The sequence below is a fragment of the Diceros bicornis genome, chromosome 9 (assembly GCF_020826845.1).
Source record: "Diceros bicornis minor isolate mBicDic1 chromosome 9, mDicBic1.mat.cur, whole genome shotgun sequence".
NCBI lineage: Eukaryota > Metazoa > Chordata > Mammalia > Perissodactyla > Rhinocerotidae > Diceros > Diceros bicornis.
This window is the reverse complement of record NC_080748.1, coordinates 84,812,589-84,830,104: the sequence shown is the minus strand read 5'-3', so window position 1 is coordinate 84,830,104 and position 17,516 is coordinate 84,812,589. Positions and strand designations below refer to the sequence as shown.

At 50.0% G+C, this 17,516-nt stretch overlaps 1 protein-coding gene across 1 annotated transcript in view; it reads left to right on the top strand.

The window, feature by feature from the left end:
• The first annotated feature begins 369 nt into the window (after window positions 1-369).
• The window catches only part of RAB20 (RAB20, member RAS oncogene family), a 34,203-nt gene continuing 17,056 nt past the window's right edge, over window positions 370-17,516 (top strand). Inside the window, exon 1 of the mRNA XM_058548479.1 lies at window positions 370-855. Within this exon, the coding sequence (XP_058404462.1) occupies window positions 684-855 (172 nt within the window). The 5' untranslated portion in view covers window positions 370-683. The remainder of the gene's footprint in view (window positions 856-17,516) is intronic.

The window sequence follows — 17,516 nt, the reverse complement described above, 5'->3', positions numbered from 1 at the left end:
TCTGGGGTCACCAGCGCTCCGGCAGCGCTCAGGGGGCGCGACCCTGCGGTCTGAGCGGCCCACATCACCGGGCTTCGGCAGGGAACTTGGACCGGCGGAACCCGGCCCCGGGACTTTCATTTTGCCTCCTCGAGCCGCCCCGAGCGCGGCGCTCCACCAAGCCCGCCTTCTTCTAAACGCTCCCCCCGCCGGAAAGCACCCCCCGCTCCCGGGCCAGGAGTTCCCGGTGTGGCGCAAGAGCCGAGCGCGGCGGGGGGGCGGGGCAGGGCCCGGGGCGAGGCCCGGGGAGGGGGCCGGTGTTCCGGGGGCAGTTGGGGCGGGGCCGGGAGGAGGGCCGGGGCGGAGCCGGGGCGGGGACAGGGGCGCCGTGGTCCGAGCGCGGTCTGCCGCGGTCTGGACACCCGAGGTGGGCGCCGGGCTGGGTGCCTCGCTCCTGCCCCGGGGGGGACACGCGCTTCCTCTTCCACGCTCCCGGGCGTCCGGACGGGAGGGTCACGGCCGGTCCCGTAAGTTCGGGTCCCTGCGAGTCTGGGTCTCCGCGAGTCCCTGGTCCCCGCGAGTCTGGGTCTCCGCGAATCCCGGGTCCCAGCGGTCTCGGGGGCGGCGGTCGGCTGCTCCAACTGCGCCAGGGGCGCACAGGCCGGACGGGAGCGGGGAGCAGGAGGGTGGCCTCCAGCGGGAAGATGAGGAAGCCCGACGGGAAGATCGTGCTTTTGGGAGACATGAACGTGGGCAAGACGTCCCTGCTTCAGAGGTACATGGAGCGGCGCTTCCCGGACACGGTCAGCACGGTGGGCGGCGCCTTCTACCTGAAGCAGTGGCGCTCCTACAACATCTCCATCTGGGACACCGCAGGTGAGGGCCAGCGTCGCCCGGGCCCACGCTGTCCTGGGGCTCCGCAGGGACGGGGCGGGACGGGGGGAGAGCAAGGACTTCCAGCCTGAGAGAAGCGTCCCCCGGGACAGGGATCTTCCAGGGCAGGGGTCCCCCAGCGTAGGGTCCCCCAGGGCAGAGTCTCCAAGGCAGGGCCCCCCAGGGCACGGTTCCCCCAGAGCAGGAGTTCCCCAGGGCAGGCGTCCAGCAGCGCACAGGGCCCTCCTATGGCAGGTGACCCCATCTGGGGGATCAGGCTGGAGGTCACAGTGCGTGGCCACCCCTGGCCACTCTCTGTTCCCACTTGCTCTCCTTTGCTTATCAGCCACTCAGTGCGTCTTAGCGACAATCGAGTGACACTTGAAAAGCACCCCTGGCTCCAAAGGGAACCTGCTGGTGACTTTGTTCCCTATGTGTGTGGCTCCAGAGCCCACAGTCCCGCGCTGAGCCTGCTAATGTGACCAGAGGCATTTAAATACTCTCAGGAACAGGATCTCACAACAACCTTGAGGGGAGAGCAGAGCTATATAATTACCCCTTCTTTACAAGAGAGGAAACCGAGGCTCAGGGTGGTCCCCTGCAGGGTCTAGTCAGGAAAGTAGGGCACAGAACTGAAGCCTGCCCTCTCTTAGTGCTGGGCATATCTGCATTTTCCAGTTCAGTTATCATCTGCTTGATCTCTGCTTGTATGTTATGGGGGTTAGAAGTGATTTTCTGTAGAAGCATTTTTAAGACAAGTAATGAATTATTTTAGTGTGTGCAGTATTTGTGATTTTTCAAAAGTACCAGAGGATCTTGATTCGAGCTTTCATAAACACTGATGTTTATGGTGTTACGGTAGAAAATATTTCCTTCCCCATGAAAACAAATAAGGTACCGTAAGTAAATAAACTGTAAATGGTAGGGCACATTTTCAATGAGCATGACCTTTTAAAAGCCTGAAACTTTAAGGTCTGGCTTTTTTTATGTCAGTACTTTAACAAGTGATATATATACCCAAAGGTCCTGTCCAGAATTTTTAAATTGCTAAGTTGGGCACACCAGTCTGCCAAATAAGCAAGATAATAACGAATTCTCTATGTAAAACTCAGTGAAGGAAGTACATCCACCCTTGTCCCTCCTGCTTTCTTTGTTGCTATCTTTTCTACCGTGGTGGTTAACGGCTCGACTAATTCATCTGCAATCATGCCGTGAAAACAGCATCTCCCAGGTACAGATGTCCCTCGCGTCTCCTGTCTCCAGCTCCAGGTGCAGAGGGTGGCTCCTCTAGGCTCCCGTCCTTGAGCTGGCTCCTGGGCACTAAGCATTGGCAGTGCTGCAATGCTCACTCTGGAGGCCAGATCAAGTGAACACGACTCGTCTGCCTGTTTGTACAAGGCTGGCCCTTTACTCCTTTTGTTGACTGGCTGGACTTCACTACTGTCCTTGGTTTACAAGGGGAGATGCGGGATTGGTGTCGGGGGCCCAAACCGAGAGCCCTGAAGTGGCCGCCATTAGAAGCCGGCCTTTACCACGAGGTGTGTGTTTCTGGAACAGGAGCTGACTTCGGTGTCCCCAGCACTGAGGGTGTGAAGGGGCAGTGTCATTTTGACTGGCCACGTTTTTCTTCAGTGACAGAGACACAAAGCAGCCAGAATCTTGATCACCAGAGGGTTTTGTAACACGGCCGATGAGGTGTGCTGGATATCTTGTCCGGTCCGGGGGCGGCGGCTGTGTCCTGGCTGCCCAGCCTGCGCCTTCTTCCTCCTGCACCCCGTGGAGCTCCATCAGGCTGTCTGGGCCCCGTCCCCACGTTGCTGACCTCCTGTGTACACACGCTCGGGGGGACCGAGGCTTGGAGCCAACAGTGACACAGGCACCTCTGTGCCAGGCTCCCCAGGGACTGTGGGCTTGTGGGCGGCTTGGAGGGAAAGGACAGGTAGGAATAGACACCTTTTCGGTAATCCTGCTTGGAAATTCAGAAGTTGAAGCTTTAGGGGATGTTAACGTTTGTCCTCCTCCTGTTTTGCTCTTCAACTTGCTTTCCATTCCACAGACATTGTTTTTAAGTTGTGTTCACGTTACTTCCTGTAACCGGGGCAGGAGGATGAGGACCAGGTGGAGGATGGGTCATTTCTCATGCTACTCCGGGTCACACAAGGTGGGTGAGGAGGGCGTGTGGGGTGTGGAGGCTGGTAGGATGTTTGACAGCAACAATGAGGGGAAGGGGTCCGAGTTCCTGTCTTGCTCCTGGCAGGTTTTCTCGAAAGCCTAGCGCCTGTCTGCTGGACGCCTGAGGGGCAGGGGGGGCGGAGCTGGAGAGGAGAGAGCTGCTGGCGGCTGTAGCTTTCCTTAGTAGGCTGAGGCGAGGTTCCTTCAGAGGGAGGGAGGACAGCTGGCGTGCTAGAGACGGGACCCGGAGGCTGGTGGAAGTTGAGTGGGATTCAGACGTTTCTGTCCTGGTGCACACGTGTCCTTCCATTGTGCCTTCGTGGCTCCGGCCCTCGCCTCGACGCGCAAATGGGTGTGGGGTGGTCACCACAGATGGTTTAGTAGGTCCCGGATGCAAAAGGAGGTTCCCCGGAGATGAGACCACCCACACTGAGCTTAGCGCCCTCCCCTCTGCCGCTCCTTCGGGCGGTCTGAGCAAACGGAAGCCGAGCCCCGCCGCTCCTGCACGGGGCGCTGGTTCAGGCCCAGGTTCTGCGGAAGGAACAGCCGGAGTCACTGGCCCATGGGCTTTAAGCTCCAGGGGAAGGGGAGAGGCCGAGGAAACAAGTGATATCATCTCCCTCTGAGCATCGTTTTGAAGAAAATACAGCAGCATGATGAGGAAGTGACCAGTGTGCCCAGATAGACCCCGCGCTGGAGCCCTGGAGGCTGGACGCCCCCCTCGATTCCCCCTCCTTCCTCAAGGTGGCGGCCCCTGGCTGCATCCCCCCCCCCCCCCCCCCCCCCCCCGTCTGCCCCTGGAACGCCGTCTTCTGACGCCACCTCCCTCTCCTCCAGCTGCCAGTGCCGCGTTCCTCGTTTCCATCTGTGCTCCCCTAGCAGCGCCCTTCGTGTCGGTGGCTCTACCTGTGGTCTTCGTGCAGATTCCAGCCCTCGGAGATGACACAGCCTCGCTCTTCCGTGCTCCCGACCTCCCTCCGAGCCCTCGCTAGCAGAGCTCTTACCATTCGCGTTTCTCCCCGCAGTCTGTTAAGGCAGTCTTGGCGCTCTCTATCACGTGTCTCAGATTCTTCCAGCCTCTGCCCATTGCCCAGTTACACAGCCACTTCCACATCCGTTACTGCAGCACCCCACTCCCGGGACCAAAATCTGTGTTAGTCTCCTCCTGCTGCTGTAACAAATTACCACAAAGGTAGTGGCTTAAAAAAACACAGGTCAGAAGTCCTAAATGGGTCTCACTGGGCTAAAATCATGGTGTCGCGGGGCTGCATTCCTTCCCAGAGGCTCTAGGGAAGAATCTGGTTCCTTGGCTTTTCCAGCTTCTGGAGTCTGCCCGCATCCCTTGGCTTCTTCATCTTCCATCTTCACAGCCAGTGGTGGCTGATCAAGTCCTTCTCTCATCGCGTCACTGGGATGCTGATGCATGCCTCCCTCTCCCAGTTTAAGGACCACTGTGGTTACACTGCCGTCCTGATAATCCAGGGTCATCGCCTTGTTTTAAGGTCGCTGGTCAGCAATCTGAACTTGTCTGCAGCCTTGGTTCCCCCTTGCCGTGTAACATAACATACTCACAGGCTCCAGGGATCACAACTTTGGGGGCCCATTGTTCTGCCGGCCACAGCCACTGACCACCTGTGTGATTTTGTGGCTGCGTGTCATCTCCCTCCACCTCATTTTCCTCATCTATAAAATGGGCACAGTTACAGCACCCATCTGGGGTGTCATCATTAGGGATCAGCGAGTTAATACTGGCCAAGAGCTCCGAGCAGCACCTGGAAGGAGGAAGCGCGGTTTTAGTGTTTGCTCAATAGACAGTTGTCTCCTGACTCGAGCTGCTTATGACAAGCACCAGCACGCATGTCGCAGAGGGACAGGAGAGGCCTGGGCGGTCCTCCAAAGGTCATTCTCCAATAAATGGAGAAAGCAAAGAGAGGGGGCATTCAGAGAAGATAGTTTAAGATCTTTCTCTTGAACAACTTTAGTGCAACCCAGGAGAAGATGCTGGTGTTCCGGGTTATGAAATCGTGGTGTCTGGAGGAGGGAGCATGTAACTGCTCATGCTGTGAAGTTAGCTAAGAGGTCTTGGCCGCCTGTGGCAGAACCGAGGGCTCAGCCCCATGAGCAGCTGTGCTGTTACAGGGGAGCATCTGTGAAGGACAGGGTGGCACACAGGTGAAGATGCCAGATGAGATGGACCATCTGTCTGAGGACCACAAGCCTCCACCGCTCTCCTTCCACTCTGCACAGAAGCCATAGCCCCTGGCCTCACACCTAGGCAGCTGCTCCTAGATTCAGGGAATGTCAGGGATGCTGTGTCCGAAGTGAAGTTAGTTCAGGCTGGGAAAGGTGGGAGGCCGTGGATGAACCTGGAGAGCAGGTAGCTCTTTTTGACAGGGACCACGGATTTGTCAATGGTTGATACTTTGGCCTGGCCTGGGAGGATGGCCCGTTTTAACAACCTTGAGAGATTGACACAGAAGTGGGTAGACAACCCGAGCAAAATGTGGACCAGTGGGTAGAGGACTGGGGTTTAGCTGGCTCTCCTATTATCCTCGTGTGGTGCTGAGTGGGTTCTGAGGTCCTGATATGGTGACTCTCAGCCCGACAATCAGTATTTGTGAGATGGGAGAGCATCTGGTGGGTTACATCCCCTTTCTGTAGATAAGGGCTCTCGCCGGATAATAATAAAGTTTTATTTACACATAGCTGTGCTCAGCATTAACCCACTATCTGTGGCTGCTTTCACATTTGACAAGAGATTTCCACATATCGAGGTATATGGGGTAGCTATTTGGGTTCAAAACTGATTTGCCTTGAACTAAAGAAGCCTGACTTATGGCCTAGCAAACATACGCTGTACATCTGCTTTACCCATCAAAGAACGCACTCTCTTAAGATAAGAATGCAGGGCCGGCCCCATGGCTTAGTGGTTAAGTGCGTGCACTCCGCTACTGGCGGCCCGGGTTCGGATCCCATGCGTGCACCGACACACCACTTCTCTGGCCGTGCTGAGGCCGCGTCCCACATACAGCAACTAGAAGGATGTGCAACTATGACATACAACTATCTACTGGGGCTTTGGGGGAAAAAAAGGAGGAGGATTGGCAATAGATGTTAGCTCAGAGCCGGTCTTCCTCAACAAAAAGAGGAGGATTAGCATGGATGTTAGCTCAGGGCTGATCTTCCTCACAAAAAAAAAAGATAAGAATGCATCCTTCCCCTCCTCCACCCTGTTGGTAATGCCAGAATTAGTCCCTTTCCTGACATCAAGGTCATGTTGACCTGCTAATTTGCAACTAAATACCCCTTTGAAACTTTGAGGAATATGTATCCTGGGCCTGTTTAATGTATGTTCTTTGTTCTAAAAAGGTGTAAGACTACTGAGCACTGGTGCTTCTCCAGAAGGCTTTCTTCCTTTCTGGGAAAGGCCTTCCCAGGTTGTAATCCTCACCTGGGCTCAAGTAAACTCCCCTTCTCTCTCTCATCTGGACTGGTTATGGGGTATTTTGTCAACACTTTGACAGAGACCACACAGCACAGAGAAACAAAAATGTTTCCTGTCCGGCCCTTGGTGGAAGGTGAGCTGACGCCTGGTTTAGGTCATGTGAGGGGGAAAGCGCTTCTCCAAAGTCCTTCCTGTGGTTACAGAAACTCCCCAAGAGTCAGCGTTCAGGGTTCGAGGGACCTGTGATTCGGTTAGACTCAGCGGGGCGCTCTCAAGTTTCTCCTGTGTGTCTGCTCTGAGGCAGACCGGGGTGAGGGGGGCCTGCGTGTAAGACCAGCAAGAGCTCCTACTGAAAAGAGTTCTTGGAAATAAATTGTAGTTTAGGTTTGGGATCTGCAAGCTAAACCTGCAAAGCCTGTGTTAGGAGGGCTCACATCTTTGTAGGTGGGCCCACATCTTTGTAGGTGGGCCCACATCTTTGTAGGTGGGCTCACATCTTTGTGGGTGTGTGTCCACATCTTTGTAGGTGTGTGTCCACATCTTTGTAGGTGGGTCCACATCTTTGTAGGTGGGCCCACATCTTTATTGCTACTGAAGACTTTGAATGGGTGCCCTCTGGGTGTAAGGCCTTGTTTGCAGAATTTCTCTGCTTTCTTGACCAGAAACAGTCGCCTGAATATGAACGTGTGTATTAAGATAGGTGGAAGAAAATTGACTGTTCTGGGTTCAGCAAGGCAGACAAAGCGCCACTATACTAAGAGATTGCAGAGGACAAAGGACGCCTGTGAGCAGCTGCACGTGCTGGGAGGTCAGCCCAGAGTCCTCCTGGAGGGGGCGTCAAGAATTCTGGGAGTGGGAAGAGGTATTTAAGGTTCACTAGTGTGGTATTGATCTGGGAGAATTTAACTAATGAATGTCAGCCATATTCGTTAATGGATAACTGGATCGTGTTTAATGTCTCTGGAAGATAATTCCAGGCTGTTATCTTTAAGTTGGCAGGAGAAACAGAAACTTTATGATTCCAAATCAAACTGGCCTCTCTTGCTTTGTTGAGAGTTCACATAACTTTTCTCTCCATGAAAAAGAAATTTTACACACATGTACACACGTGTACATACACACAAGTTTAAACACGTGTTTATTCTTAGAACACCAGCTTCATCACTGTGACGACACATTTCCATGGTCCCGCCATCTTGTGCCCTCTGGCCTCGGCAGGTTCCAGCGTTCAAACTCCCCTCTCTTCTGCACACCCCTGAGGATGTCTTTCTGTTGGGCCCTGGGATCCAGTCACCGTCCCCTCAAAGCCTCTCCCAGCCTTCCTGGATAGTCTTTCCTGTCCTCCTATTAGCTGAGACAGGTGCCTTGGAGCTGAGCTCTGTGTAATTCATCACATACACCCTGTCTTCTCACTGTTCTCACCTTCCCTTAAGCTTCTCCTTCTCTGGGAATGTCTCCTCTCCTGGTGGTGCCCAACTCGAATTTATCCCATCTTTCAAGGCCACTTATTTCATGAAGCAGCCGTTGGTCATCATAGCAGAGGGAACTGCTCCTTCCTCCAGATTGTGTGACAGAGTGACCTGGGGTCCTTTATTGTGTTCTGCCTTTTATATATTTTTGTTACTTGTCTGTCTTTCTTCTGATTTACAAACTCCTGGAGGGAAGACTGGGTTTTATTCATTTTTATGTTCTTCATAGAATCTAGCATTTTACTCTACAGTGTTTTTTAAGCTAAATTTTTGCTGAATGAAATTGTTGAAAGCGATGGGAAAAATTTAGAGAAGCTGAAATTACTGGTTTTATTTTCTTAGCGATATATTGACTCTGAGTGATAAAATCAGTATAAAAATGTCATTGTCACGAGCCCTATAATGCAGCTAAAAATAGGCCAGTGTGTGCATGGCAAGGACAGTCTCATCTGTGGCATTAATTGTATGTGTCCTTAAACAGCTCTTTAGGAACACTTATCTCTTTTGACTTCGATATCATTACAAATCTGTTTAGAGATGAAGAATAACACACCAGGACTTCTGCTTCTGGGAAGATGGAGCAGATGTACTTTTCCCTGTTCTTCCCATAAATTACAGCTAAAAACTTTGGGTGTTAGATATAAAATAAACATAAGGGGGGCTGGCCCAGTGGCGCAAGTGGTTAAGTGCGCGCGCTCCGCTGCGGCGGCCCGGGGTTCGCTGGTTCGGATCCCGGGCGCGCACCGACGCACTGCTTGGTAAGCCATGCTGTGGCGGCGTCCCATATAAAGTGGAGGAAGATAGGCACCGATGTTAGCCCAGGGCCGTCTTCCTCAGCAAAAAAGGAGGAGGATTGGCGGATGTTAGCTCAGGGCTGATCTCCTCACAAAAAAAAAAAAAATAAAAAAAAAAAAATAAACATAAGAAGACTCTGAAATGTGGAGAAAAGAAGGCGATGGACTGGGACCTTGGGATCCAAGGAATGACACAGAATGAGCTCCCCGGGTGTTCTTTTTGCCTCATATGTCCCAGACTCAGAGCTGGAGAATCTAGAAATTTAGCAATGCCAAAGGGCACAGACAAAACAAAATCAAAAGCCTGCTCTCTCACCAAAGGACCAGGAAAGAGGTAGCCTAACAAGACAGAACCTGTAACAGTAGCCAGTAACTGCTGTACTCCAGCCAAACACACAGAAAAAATGCCCCCCACCCCCCGCAAGGCCTATGGGAGCCAGGGCTTCCACCCTGCCTGGTTGTTATGAGACACTCCAACTCCCCCACTAGAGCAGTGTCAGAGAAGGCCAAGTAGGGAGCTGGGATCTCATCCTCACCAGGCGGTAACGAGCCCTGCCACTTCACAGCACCAGTGGAGGCCATGTGGGGAATGTGGGTGTCTGCCTCTGCCTGTCAGGAAAGAGGCAGTGCCTACCCAGGCCCCTTAGTCCCTCCAAGATGGTGTCAGAGGGAGCCAGCTAAAATGGAAGGTTTAAGTAAGATCCAAAGTGTCATAACACAATATTAAATGTCCATATTTCAGTTAAAAATCACTCGTCATAAAAGAACTAGGAAGATCTCAAACTGGATCAGAAAGACAATCAATGGATGCCAACACTGAGATGACAGAGATGTTAGAGTTATCTGACAAAGACTTTAAGCGGCCATTGTAAGAATGCTTCAGTGAGCAGTTATGAACACACTTAAGTGAAAAGAATAGAGAGCCTCAGCAAATAGATTTAAAGGAGACCCAGATGGAACTTTCTGAACTGAAGAACACAATAACCAAAGTAAAAGACTCAATGGATGGACTCGACAACCGAATAGAGGGGAGAGAGGAAGGAACCCGTGAGCTGGAAGATAGAACCATAAACATCACCCAATCAGAAATACAGAGAGAAAATAGACTGGATGAAAATGAACAGAGGCTCAGGGACCTGTGGGCCAAAAGATCTAACACTGTGTCATTGGGGTCCTGGAAGGAGAAGAGAGAGTGTGGCTGTCAAACTACTAGCAGAAATAATGGCTGAAAACTCCCCAAATTTGGCAACAGACATAAACCTGCAGATTCCGGAAGCTGAAAGAACTCCAAGCAGGATAAACTCAAAGAAATCCATGCCAAGACACATCATAATTAAACTCTGAAAACTAAAGACAAGGAAAAAATCTTGAAAGCAGCAAGAGAAAAAGAATTAAGAATGACGGCAGATATCTGGTCAGAAACCATGGAGGTCAGAAGGAAGTGGCATGTTTTTCAAGTGCTGAAAGCAAAGACGAAGAATGTTGATACATAATTCCCGTTCATCTTTAGTCCCGAAAAGTGACTCTGGAAAGACATGCTTCTATTATAGATGCTACATGTTAACCTATGGGGCATCCAGATTGCTAGCTCACAGCCCCCACCTTCCTGGAGGCCCCTGCTTGGGCAAGTAGCAGGATTTATCTTGGCTTCCTGGGTGCCAGACACCATGCTTAGTGCCCTCTGGGCCTTGTCTTGTTTATTTCTTACAGCTCCTTTGTGGGGTTGGGATTTTTATTGCCTCCCTTTTGCAGACCAGAAGCTAAAGCCCAGAGAGGCCATGGAGCTTGTTCAGGTGCACTGGATGCAGAGGAGCCCAGATCTGAGGTCGGCTTTTCATCAGATATAATGGTTTCCTTTCCACCCTCCCAACACTCACCTGGTGCGGCCGGGTGCTTTCCTTTAGTGCCCTCCATGTGCAGAGCACTTTCTCAGACACTCTGACCTTTGAACACCACACTCAGAGATGAGATGAAGATGGGGACTGGCTCCCTCACGCCTGGGCAGAAGACACAGACAAAACCCCACATTGAACAGACGCAGAACAAACCAAACAGTACACCAGGCCCCCAACAAGAAAACAGACCCACACACCTTGCCCCCACGCCTTCATGAGAATGGACTGGGGCAGACACGGTATTGCAGACATTTTTAGGATGACAACTGATTGGCATTTACATATACAACTTTTGATTTAGATGGCCTCGTTAGAAGAACTTCCAGTTTATCAGTCTGATTTCTCATCTGCTTTTTGAAAGAGAGTGAGATGTGGGAAGCTCACCTTTTTCCTCGGTTCCTGATACTCATTCAGCTCCCCACTGTTGAATGCCCACTGTTTTTTCCACAACGCTCAAGCCTAGGCCTCCAAAAGTTCCCTGTGCTGGAGAACAGGCCTGGCTGAGATGAGCAGCAACAAGCCTCGAGTTCTCCGCCTAGGCTGCAAGTGTGTGGGGCGCCACTGTGTCTCTGAGAGTCCCAAGGCCGGTTACATGGGCTGAGTGAGACTCCATCAGTTTGCTAGAGCAGATTGGGAAGAGAATGTTTTCTTTTGTTTTTGGTAGAGTAACAGAAGACCTTTTCGTTCTTAGATGCTTCTACATTTATTTGTAAAACTACTACTTCAGGTGGGAGTCACCCTCAGGAGGGGTGGGGTAAGGGCAGGGGGTGTGGAGGGCCTGGGTGGCACCCGCCATGCTCAGACCTCACCAGTCCACACAGCCTTTCTGGCCTCAGACGGTATCTTCTCCTCTCCCCGAGACCTCAGTGACAGTTGTGTGTGTCCTTTGTTATAATGGGGCTCTGGCACTCTCTTAAAAGAAAATGTCGTCGTATCACCTTCTTTGGAACATAGGCCATAGTAGCTGCTTTTCACCAACACTGTGAGAACTCAGAAGAGGTGCTGGAACGCTCTGCTTCTTTCAAGGCTGCTTTGAGGAGCTATATAACTCCCTCGGAGCCCTGAGCTCTTGCAGTTCAGAAACCCTGCAGCAGCTGGGCTGGGTGTTCCTGACTTACAGAGTCTCAGAGAATGTCTTTCTTAGTCTTGTTGGGGAAGAGGGAGAATCCCCCTCTGCCCTTTCCCTTGTTCTTATGGCTGGCCAAATAATTAAAAGACAGGTTAGCAGGACAAAATAATACCAAGTTTAATAACATGTATACATGGGAGAAACCAGGGAAACTGAGTTTCTCAATGCAATGGCAGAGATTCTCATCTTAAATACCATCTTCAGCTAAAGACAAAGGAGGATGTCGGGGGTGGGGAGGGAGACAGAAATCACAGTAATCAAGAGTATGCAGATTTAAGGCCTCATCCTCCACACTGATAAGTTTCTAGAGAGGCCTTCCCCCTCCCTTCCCAATACAGAGAGGGAGATACCTTTACAAATGGAGATTTCCCTTATAAATGTAAATGTTTGTCTGGCAACTCTTTGCAGGGCCACCTAGAGAATGTGACCTGGGAGAGACAGAATTTTTGATAAGATGGGCTTCCTGGTGCCTTTCCTATTGTAACATCTATTTTGCATTATATTACAGCCATCATACGATTGTAACTCCTTCCTGGAACAGGTCTTCTAGGTTAAATTCTTTAAGCTGTTTGGAGGAGGTCAAATGTCCGTCAGACAAAATAATCAAGGTAAAGAGATATATTTCAGGGCCGGCCCCGTGGCTTAGCGGTTAAGTGCACACACTCCGCTGCTGGCGGCCTGGGTTCGGATCCCGGGCGCGCACCAACGCACCGCTTCTCCGGCCATGCTGAGACCGCATCCCACATACAGCAACTAGAATGAGGTGCAGCTATGACATACAACAATCTACTAGGGCTTTGGGGGGGAAAAAAAATAAATAAAATCTTAAAAAAAAAAAAGAGATACATTTTAGGGTGGCAAATTTTGATCTCCCATAGTCTGTATTATGGCCATCCTCTCTCTCCTCAAACACACGAGCAAACAAAATGTATGTATTACTGGGAAACATGGAAAACATGGGGAAGTTGCCATAAGTTTGCTTTTTCCATTATTTTTTAAAATTAGAGGTGCACTTACTACACATTTTGGCCAAATGCTCAATGACTGAATATTAAATTGTTAGAATTTTACTAAAAATCCTAGGCCATGAAAAATTTCCCAATAGGGCATTTTCTTGAAAGACTCGTGGCCTGAGTGGAATTAAATAATGAATGAAATCTAGCTCTTACAGGTTGTTCGATGTAATGCTAGTGCCAGTGCAACAAACATATTGAAAGGTTAGAGTTACAGTATTATTTGTTATTCTGCCTTGAGTTATTTAAAATTTTAAAAAACATTTGTTGGATCCAAAGAACGCAACCTTCTAACTAAGGTTGCCTAGCTGATGCACTCATCTCTATTTTTGTACTCTGCTGATCTATTTCCTTATTTATTTTTTGAAAGTTCTTAATTTTATTATTAACAATTTTCACAGGCATCAAGAATTCTTGTAGATAAACATTTACCCCTCATATAAGACGCTTTTTTGTTCCAGGTTACTCCTGAAATGCTTACCTGTATTTGAAAGTACATGTTCAGATGTGTAGAATAGATCGAATGGCATGTTTATAATACTGTTCGTGTAGGCTGATTAGCTGTCACCCAGCCTGAGGCCTCACACGTCCTTCAGGGACCCCCCAAAACCAGCCATCAAATCTACAGGCACGCCAAGGTGAGGCTCCCTCACAGATTTTGGCCACGTAACAGCTGATGCTAACATTGCGCTGACCGTGTGCCAGGCCGCTCTCAACTCTGTATGTATTTAACTGCTGTAATCCTCCCTGGGGCCCTGGGAGGTACCAAGGTTAGGTCCTGTGTGAGTTTACACAAGCCCGCAAGCGGCTGAGTGGGCATCCGAGCTGGGCAAGCCGCCCCGGGGTTTATGGACTTAGTCACCAAGCCGGCCTCGTCCTTCACAGCAATGACATCTATTAAAGTGAGACTGAAGGGGCAAGAGTGCTCTGTGTGCACACACGATGTGATAAATGGTGTCTCGGTACATTCTGTTCAGTGCCCAGGAGCTGCAGAGGCACTGCTGCACCATGAGTGGGAGGTTAACAATGTTACAGCCTTCTGGGCTGTCTCCTAACTAACGAGCTCACTGTATCAAAATGCCCAGTCCTTAAGCGCCTTACCCTTGTGGAGTTATATGACTGTATAGCTGTGTCTTCATGTCTCAGAGGTGCCTTCTCATTCAAACAGAGCCAGCTACTTCAGTACGTTGTTCCACTTCCCTTAGACAGAGGTCCTGGATCCGTCCATTTCCCTGGCTCGGCTGCCCTGTTTCTGGATAACTTCGGTAGAGAAGGTGCCTGTGGAGTGCTCTCACCAGCACAAGGGGCCTGACAGCCTCATTTGGTGGTGATCCAGGTTTCTGATGCATCCGAGTCCTGGAGAAAGAAGAACACTGTGGTTTGTGCTGCCAAAGTTCAGCCTGTCCTGGTGGCAAACGCTCCGGGTCAGTTGAAGCCTTGTGTGCTGGGAAGCCACCCCGTGCCAGTCTCTGCACACCTCAGAGCCCCCTCGAAGACTGGGAGTGGCCTGCGAGTCGCTGTGTCCTCGATAAAAGCTGGTGTTTCTGTTCAGAAATAGAAGGCTGAGGTGTGACTGTGGGTCTTTGGGAAAGCCATCAGCTCATGGCATTTCTTGAAATGACTTGTGCCCCCTCCATAGTCAGATTTAGACGTGCCACCCTTCACTCATGGCCGCATTTGGGAATCAAGTAGATTTTTTTTTTGATGAATCAATTGGGGCACTTTTTTATAAGGATTATTCTTTCCATCTCTGAGTTTCAGTTACCTCATCTTAAATTTGTAGCAAACTGTGTTTACAGAGTTAATTATGAAGCTTGTACAAGATAGCAGCTGAGAAAGGGCCTCACACAGGTCAGTAGCTCTTGGTACATAATGGATGTGATTTTCTTTCTCTACGCTCAGAATAGGTGACTCCACCTTGTAAAGGGGACAGGGGTTAAAAAGCGGGGCTTTTTGTGTGCCTATTTCGTGGATTTCTCTGATTTGCTAAGGAATAACTTTTAGAGTTATTGTCAGGTATGATTTGGGTTGGACATTTAATTTTCATTTAATTGCAGTGTGCGTTCCAGCTTCTGGTTGAAGACCAAATGGCCCGCTCTGTTTCCCCGAATTCAGATTCTCAAATAGGATTACAGAACTCAGAAGTAAAAAGGGAATATTTTTTCCAAAGTCAGGGTATTGTAATCATTAATTGCTTAAAAATGAAGAATGGCTAGGTATAAAGAGGCCCTTTACTTAGTATTAAAGGGCATATTTTATAGTCTCTTACTTCCCCTTTTCATATATTGCCTTGTCCTTCTTTTTTTTGGGGGGGGTTACTATCTCCTGACTGCGATGACTCATATTTTGTGCTCTTCCAAGCTCTATGGAGCCCTGCGGGGCCACGTTGGTTACCCGCCCCAACACGACCTCCAGGTTCGTTCTAGTTTTAGTGTCCTACGTACGCGAGCGAGCCCTTAGCAAATGTGAATCCGTGTGTTCATTCAGCCAGCGCCTCCCACGAATCGGCCGCTGTGCCCAGCTTGAGGAACAGCGGGAACAAAGCCGACAGCCTCTCCCGAGGGGGTTTGAGTCAGGTACAGAGACTGGCGTCAGACCAAGAGCTTGTATGATACACCTGTCATAAGTGCTGTGAAGAGAAGGTGGGAGGTGATGGGACGGTACGAATTGGGAGCCGAATTTAGGTCTGAGGGTGTGAAGTGGGTCCTTCTTCCTTGTGGAAAAAACAGTTTTGCTTCCATTTGCACCTCCCTCCATCGTTCCTTTGTGTTTTCTACCTGCATTCCTGTCACCCTCCATGGACTCTGCTATTCCTACTGTACACCCCCCACGCGTCTGGGCCTTCTGGACGTCCTTGAGCTGGTCATGACATCTGTCTGGCTCCCTCATTAGATGAGCTAAATAAGATCTTTAACATGTATTTATTTTTTTGTATCTGAGAGTCATGATTTGGCCCTTTCTTGAGAATTGTCTTTTACTGCATGTAAGTGTGGAATTGCTTAGAACAGTGCTTGACCAGATCTCCTTCCCGTCCTCGTGGAATGCAGAGGCACTCATAGAATGGCCCTCTGCTGCCATTACAACCCTATTGTTTGGCAGGTCCTCACCCAGCCCATTCGTACCACTGTCGGTGTTACGAGCTGCTTACTTCTCCGGGCTCCTTGAGCAGCTGCGTGAGTGCGCGTGGCCTCTGCTTCGAGATCTGTAAAGTGGGCGCACCAGTAGCGGGGAGGATGAAATGAAATGGTGAGCGTGTGTACATGTAGATGCGCATGCATGTTTGTGAGTATGCTTTCGTGTTTGTGTGTGCACCTGTGTGTGCATGTGTGTGCTTGACACTCTGCCTGGCACTTGCAGTGCAGTCTCACTCAGGGTTGGCTCTTATGGCAGTTCCTAGAGGGAACACTAGCCTACTTGCTTAGAGGAAATCAGACTCAGTTGATTCAAGGAAACTGGTGAGGACACCGAGCCCAGGACACCCACGTCAACAACCAAGAGCAGAGACAACTGTTCTTTCTTTCTAACTGGCAGCTTGTCCCAAAAATGAATGTCAGAGTGAGTGGAGGACGATTTCAGTACTTCCAAAGTTTCTGTCGTAACTGGAACCATTCTGGAGGATCTTGCGCTGAGTAGATTAGAATGGTCTGTGACTTGCATGTCACAGTGCTCGGCGAAGCAGCAGTGTTGCCGGCTGCATTTGTATTGTGTCCAGGCTTATTATAAACCATTTCTGGGCTGTTTGAGGACACTCTGCTCCCACTCTTCAAAGCTTGTTGACCCATTGTTTACTTGGCTGGGCACCTTTTCTACAGCAGTTGCAAAAACACATTCCAAACCTAATTAATTTCCAATCTGATTAACTCTGGTTAGTTACCGTGTAGCCACAGGCCCCAGCAGCTCAGGAGCGAAATTCGAACGCCTGACGCGTGTTCCCCTCTCAGCTGTCCCTGGTTGAGCACCTGCAGCTCCTCTGTAACTGTGACCAGGAGCAGAGGCCAGGAAGAAGGCAGCAGAGGGGGAAGTGCAAAAACGGCCACTCGGGTTGTTCATACTGTGTTCATACTCTTTCTCGTCTTGGCTTGGCGAGAGCTGCCCCTGGACCGCTCCAGGCTTTACAGCCTTGCTCTTCCCAGTGAGGCCCGTGGGTCGGCAGCAACAGAATCCGGGCCCCACCCAGACCTCCAGAATCAGACTCTGCATTTCAACCAGATCACCAGGTGATTCACGGTCCAGATTGAAGAGAAGCTGTTCTGGGCTTGCTGCAGCCACAGCAGCCACGAGCTATGAGGAAAGAGAAGGGCAGGATCAGGCCATGAGAGTTTTGGGCGTTCTTAGTAGGCACTATTTTTACATGCAATTCTGTCTCTGTCTGTCTGTCTGTCTGTCGTCTTTCTACTTACTATCTATGTATCAGTCAGTCTATCTATCTTTAACCATACGGAGTTTTTTTTTGTTGTGGTAAAATATACATAACATAAAATTTACCATTTTAATCATTTTTAAGGGCACAGCTTGGTGGCATTAAGTGCACTCATACTGTTGTGCAACCATCACCATCATCTCTAGACTTTTTCATCTTTCCAACTGAAGCTCAGTACCTGTTAAACACTAACCCCCATCCCCTCCCTCCAGGTCCTTTCTGTCTCTATGAATTTGACTATTCTAGGTAATTTTTAAAAATATTACTTTTATGCACAGCATAATATTGTTGTACTTAAATATGATAAACTAAATTCTAACAATATAC